Source organism: Mesoplodon densirostris, chromosome 10, assembly GCF_025265405.1.
Source record: "Mesoplodon densirostris isolate mMesDen1 chromosome 10, mMesDen1 primary haplotype, whole genome shotgun sequence".
Classification (NCBI taxonomy): Eukaryota; Metazoa; Chordata; class Mammalia; order Artiodactyla; family Ziphiidae; genus Mesoplodon; species Mesoplodon densirostris.
In genome coordinates, this window is record NC_082670.1 from 69,201,017 (window position 1) to 69,207,704 (window position 6,688).

The 6,688-nt window shown below is 44.9% G+C and overlaps 1 protein-coding gene across 3 annotated transcripts in view; it reads right to left on the reverse strand.

The window, feature by feature from the left end:
• Nucleotides 1-6,237, reverse strand: part of SETD2 (SET domain containing 2, histone lysine methyltransferase) — a 122,559-nt gene extending 116,322 nt beyond the window's left edge. For all 3 annotated transcript variants that reach the window (XR_009533525.1, XM_060109191.1, XM_060109192.1), the window contains exon 1: nt 6,004-6,237. Coding sequence is in view for 2 of the 3 variants with exons in the window: in XM_060109191.1 (XP_059965174.1) it covers nt 6,004-6,075 (72 nt within the window). In the remaining variant the exon portion in view is untranslated. The remainder of the gene's footprint in view (nt 1-6,003) is intronic.
• Nucleotides 6,238-6,688: the final 451 nt, after the last annotated feature.

Sequence of the window (6,688 nt, forward strand, 5' to 3'; positions counted from 1 at the left end):
GGTGGATTTTTACTTTTTCCTCTATAAACATCTATATTATCTTACCCTTTCACAATAAGCATTTATTGTTTTGGTAATTAAAAAAAGAAACCATTTCAGGGCTTCCCTGGTGGTCCAGTGGTTAAGACTCTGCGCTTCCATGCAGGGGGCACAGGTTCAAACCCTGGTCAGGGAAATAAGATCCAGCATGCCGTTCGGCATGGCCAAAAAAATAAATAAATAAAAATAAAAAGAGAAACCATTTCAAAACTATTACCAGACATTGTTATTGTTTTCAAAATATCACACTGATGGTTAGTACAAAGAGATAATAGTAGTAAAGTACCTTCAAACCTTGAATTTAAAGCTCTGTCCTCAAAATAAAGAAGACTAAGAGACATGACAATTAAATCCAATGTGTAATCCCAGACTGAAAAAAGAGGACACTATTGGGATAACAGGCACACTTTAAATATGAACATATATCAGGTGTAATATTATAAATGTTAAATTGCCTGAATTTAATCACTGCATGTTGGTTATCTAAGAGAATGCTTATTCTTAGGTAATACTATTAACTATTCAGCGGTGAAGGGTAATGGTGCCTACACCTTACTCTCAAATGGTTCAGCCAAAAATAAACAAACACAGGTATATGTGTTTTTATATAGAAAGATAAAGCAAATGTGGTGAAATTTCAACTACTGGTCAATCTAGGTGAAAATACGGGAGTTCACTATACTATTCTTAAAACTTCCCTGCAAGTTTGAATTTTTTTTCAAAATAAAAGATTCCTTCCCCCTAGAGAGTGGATCTCTCTCAGAAAGGGAAAGGAAGAATTCTAAACCTGACTTTCAGTTACACTAGGTGTAAATGTTTCAGTTTCTAATATGAAATGTCTCTCAGGGTCTTACAATAATAGTCCTTAATGCATTACAAAATAAGGTGCTCTATAGTATCCTGGAAAAATTAACAGAAATGATGAAGCTAGTCAACTTAATGATTCTAGCATATGACTATTATAGCTTCTCTGAAAAAACTGACAATGCTCATAGAACACTAAATATCAGGGTTAAGAAAAATTATTATAAACATCTGTTAAAGAGTAAATCATAATGCATTTCAATTTAAAGGGGAATAGATTAAATCAATTAATCACTACAGTGAAAAGTGGCAGAGAAGATTTGAAACACAGAAGTCCCACTAACACTAGAAAAGTATGATTGATAGTTATGTCTTGGCAGTTTGAACATTTCTTAGGAAAACACAACTGTATCAACAGTTGCTTGATACCCTTCTAAAGACATAGTGTGTCAGTAGAAGAATGGTGGGCCTGAAATCTAGATAAGGCTAGAGCAAATAGGGACATGAATTTTGGAGAGGTATACTCTATCCTAAGTACTAGGATAGTTCCACCAGGCTTTCTGTGATCACCAGGAAAGCCTCCAAGTAATATTTTGGCCTCCCATGTACCTACCGAAGACTGTACCCTGGCCTGTAGAACGTACCTCAATCACTACAAAGCTATTTCTCTCTTATAAAATAACAAGAACTGAATTATGTACTGGCTGCAAAGCTACTAAAGGTCCAGACCATATGTGGAATCTGGTGACCACGTTATTCTTTCAGTTGGCTTCCTATGGCATCTCTATCCCCATTGTAACTTAGATGAGTTATGAGAATTTTATGAGAACGCGACTATCCTCACTGCTTTATATTTTATTTGACATGCTGAAGTATTTTTTCCCAGTTAATAAACTTTATTTTTGCCAAATTCACCATGCTTTTCATATCATGGTGCCTTGTAAAGTACTGTTCTTTCTAGCTGCATCTTTCCATCCAATACTAATAATAAAAGAGTTAACACTGTCCTAATTCTTAAATCCTCATAAAACCCTTTGTAGAAAATACTGTTATGATCCTGACTTTACATATAAGGACACTAAGGCACAGAGTCATTACAAAATTTGCCCAGGTTCATAATGCTATTAAGTAAAAGAGGTGAGATTCTAAACCAGGAATTAGGATCCAGAGCTCAAGGGTTTAACATTTTTTGTGCCTTGGACCATTCTGCAATCTGATGAAGCCTGCAAATTCCTTCTCAGCTTTTTAAATATATGAAATAAACAAAGGAGACCAATTATCTTGGGGACAAAAAACTCAAATGTATGATATAGTAGTATATATATGCTTCTCAACAATCTAGTGGTGGATCTCCTATTTACTGTAATTTCTATGTAATGATGAACATAAATAATATCTTGAGATATCTACAATAATCACAATATAATATCTGTGATTTGTACTAGCAGTAAAATCACAGGTACTGTTAATAGTACTGTAGTTTGCTGTTTACATTAATAATTAAAAGGAATGCTAACTTCTAGTTAGAGGTTAGTGAAGAGGTAATTTTCCCCCTAAGTTTATGGATGCCATCCATGTTAACACTGCCCACTATATCAATCTTCTTAACACTGCAGTTTAAAAAAGGACCAATCCTGGGTCCTTCTCTCTTTCTACATTGGATCTCTTGGTGATCTCATCCAGTCTTGTGGCTCTGAATACTACTTAAGTTGATGACTACAAAGTTTATCTCTAGTCCAGACCCTTCCCCTAAATTCCAGACTTGGATATCAATTCAACCAGAATGTGTAACAGGCATCTCAAACTTACCATGTCTAAAACTGAACTCCTAATCTATTCCCCAAACCTGTTCTTCTCACGGTCATCCCTATCTTAGTTGATGGCAACCCCATCTTTCTCACTTCTCAGACCAAAACTCTTGGAATCATCCTTGACTCCTCTCTTACATGCCACATCTGATCTATCAACAAATCGTACTGGTTTGATCTTCAAAATATATCCAGAATTCAACCATTTCTATCTCCTGTTACCGCCCTGATACAAGTCACCAGCATCTCCTTCCTAGATTTCTAGCTTCCTTACAATTATAAGTCTCCCTGCCTCTACTGTTGTTCCCCCGCTACAAACTGAGTGATCCTTTAGAAGCTGAAAGCATATCATGTCACTCCTTGGTTGAAAACTCCAGGCAAAGTCCTTATAAAGCCTCTACCAAGCCCTGTGAAATCTGTACCCCACCCCAACATAATGTACTATTACTTTTTTGTTCATTCCATTCTAGCCATACTGAGCAGAACTCACTAGGTCGGCCTCAGCACCTTGGAACAAACTATTCCCTCTACTTGGAAAGCTTTTTCCCCAAATGTTAACGAGGCTAACTTCCTCCCTTTTAAGTCTTTGCCTAAATATCACTCTCAAGAAGGCTCAGTTCACCTCATTTTAAATTTCAACATCTACCCCAGAAATTCTGAACCCCCTTACCGTGCTCCATTTTCCAAAGCACTTAACTTTGAACATTCCATTATTATTTATTGTTTATCACCCCGCACTAGGAGGGGTGCCCACACAAGCAAAATTGTTTCGTACACCACTCACCTCTAGTATGCCTATGTTTGGCACAAAGTAAACATGCACCTATTAAAAAAACAGCACTTCTATCATTGTAAAGTACTTGCCTGTGTCTCTCATTAGAAGAATACCTTGAAGACTCTGACTGGATCTAATTTGTAGTGCCCTCAACACCTGGCCTGGGGCCTGCCCAACAGCAGACACCTAACACAGATACTCAGGTGATTACAGCCACTTTCACCTGAAACACAACCCTATATGCCACAGGAAAAGCCAGGTCTTACAGCTGTGTCTGATTAAATACTTGGTAGAAGGCAAACACAGAACATCAGGTTCCAACTGTTACTTCAATCAAACTGAGTTTAAGTTTCATGCTTCATTTCTTCATGTGTCTAAGAAGCATTTCAAACTATCTTAAGTCTAAAGAGGTCACTTGGTCATTCCTCCCCCCCAGCCATGGCACCACCTCTCTAGCCCACCTAATCTTTTCATGCTTGACTTAAAATCCTCTTAAGTGTTCCTTGATGACCCCAGCTAGAAGCACTTACCCGTGCCATGCTCTGGGCCAACTGCTTTCCATGTTATTCTCATTTGATTCTCCCAAAAGCCCTATGATGTTGCTTCCATTATGACACCTATTTCAAAGATGAGAAAACTCAAACTTGGAGAGATCAAATCACTTATTCAAGGTTCAACGAGTGTTCAAACACAGGTCTGCCTGACTCTGAAATCCAAGTTCTTTAACCCTCCACTATACCGCTTTTCTCTCTCCAATATTACAAACCCTAACTAGTTTATACATACTACCTCATAGGATTTGCTGTCACTTCACTTATCTAGGCTTCAATTCCGGCATCTGTAAAACAGGGGATATCGTTTAGGATGCCTCCTATCGAGACCCCTTTCAATTCTTAGAGTATTATGAAATAAAACATTTTATAATTCTTTACATACTCCAAGTAGGTTAATACACACACATACACACGTGTATTTTAGCACTTAGCCACTGCTAGAAATTAGAAATCTGCACTTCCAAAAAGCAGTGAAAATAAAAACTCCAAGACCTTATATAAAAAAAAATAAAACATTCTTGATTCCTCCCCACATTCACATCTATCAGAGATGCACTTCTGAGTCCATTTTCCCACGTAGTATGAAAAATTATGTTTTCCCCCAAGAACTGTAAGAATGTGATACTTAAAGCTTCTGGACTTCACCAAACAACCTGGTAAAAGGAACTGAAAGCAGCCACTTAGCCCATTTAGGAGCTAGCATGTTATTTTAGACAGGACAAGTGCTCAATAAGCGTTTATCGGATCATGATACAGAATTTTTTTTTGAGGTTTTCCAAGTCTCAAACCAAAAGCTTATAAAGAGCCACACCAAAACTAAGGTAAAATGTGTCAAAAGAACGTTATCTCTTGGAATCATTCTGGTCATAAAAGTGAATTTCATTTGAAATCCCTATCAACTGTTAAGTTTGAAATGAGTCATATTCGTAGGTCTAGACTTCAACCAACACCAGCAAATGGAGTTTAAGGATAGCTTTTTAAAACAACAGTCTTGTGAGGATGCAGAGAAAGAAGTGAATCCAGGCTCTGGAGTGGAAGCTCTCTTGAGATATCAGATACAGCAGCAGACACAACCCACAACAGAAAAGTAAAAATGTCCTAGGCTGAAAACATACCGTTGGGCAAAACGATATTTCGGTTTTCTAGAATACTGTCTGTTTAGAGAATCCTCAAACGATTCTTGCTTTTTAACAAAGTCTTCAAAACGAGTAGAAAGTCATCCGTTCAGGGTAAGAGGTTGCTGCTACCAAGGAAGTAGAGTGTCCGAAAGTGTGCAAATCTCATAATCTAGTAGAGAACGTATGCCCCTGCGGATGCTTTCACCTTCGGGCGGAAAAACCAACCCGGTGTCACCTCAACATTGGGGCCACTCAAACCTCGCCACCATTACAAAACCGAAATGCCAAAGGTGCAGAATATGAAGCCGGAAGCACTACCAGGCCAGGATCGAGTTCCAGGAGAAAAAAAATCAAAACCGAGAGCGCAGCGCGGGGCCCTCGGCCGCCTTGGGCCGAGAGACGCACGCTAGGCCCTTCCGGTCGGAGCCGCCGTCGCCGGTAGGCCAGGCGACGGGCCAGGCTTTCACCCGAGCCCGGGGATTCGCGGCCTACCCTCGCCGGTGCCCTCTCGCCGAGTATGGCACCGGCTGCTCCTCCGACTCGGCCCCTTCGTCTGTAGCGCGGTCCGCGCAGGCCGCGAGGAGCCGGAGGAGACCGCCGAACCTCGGGCCGGCCGGGTCGGTGCAGACGCGGCGGTGGCGGCAGAGGCCGCGCCGCCCCTCCCCCACCGGCCCGGCCCAACCGCCGCTGCGACGCGAGTAGCGGCGCCAACGCCGGGCCCAACTGCCGGTCCCCGGCGGCCCGGACAAGGGGCCGGTGGCGGCGGCGCTGGCCTGCTCCCCACGCCGCCTGCGCGAGTCCACCGCAGGCCCGTTACTCCCCGCGCCACAACCCGTCAGGACGCGCCGCCCTCGGCTTGCGCTGAGGCGGCCGAGGGCAGCGGGAAGGCGCTGAGCTGATACTTACTCAGGAGTCGGGTGCTCGGGGTCGTAGAAATCCCCCATCTTCGGAGGCGGCTGCGGCGGCAGCTGCTTCATCGGGAGCGGCTAGAGACGGCGACGCGAGCCCCCTCCCCGCGGCAGGGCGACGGGAGGGAGGGGAGGGGAGGAGGCCGCTGGTCCGACCGCGGCGGCGGCGGCGGCGGCAGGGGCGGCCCGCGTCGCTTGCTCGCTCGCTCGCTCGCTCGCTCGCTCGCTCCCTCCCTCCGGCGCCCGCCCGCCGCTCTCTCCCCCACACACTCACACCGGGAGCGACGCTAACCCCGCCCTCCCCTCTGCAGCACAGGCCCGGCCCCTTAAAGAGACACGCACCCGCCGCGAGTCCGCCGCCAGTCGGCGCGCGGGCAGCTGCCGGTTGTACTCAGGCCGGAGCGGGAGGAGCGGGAGGAGCGGGAGGGGCTGAGCCCGCGGACCCGGCCCGACTTCGCCAGCGACTTCCTGGAACAATAAGCTCCAGGCCTGAGCGCCGTTGGCCCGCCCCGGGCCGAGAGCCGCTGCGCCGCGAACCCTCCCTCGGGCCCGCTGTGGCGGCGGCGCGCTGAGGCGTGACCCGGCGCGCCCCGGGGTTGTTTGCCGGCGACGACGGGGAAACAGCCCGAGTCCGCCGGGACACTAGCCTGCCTGCTCCGCCGCTCTCGAAGACCTGCCCTCC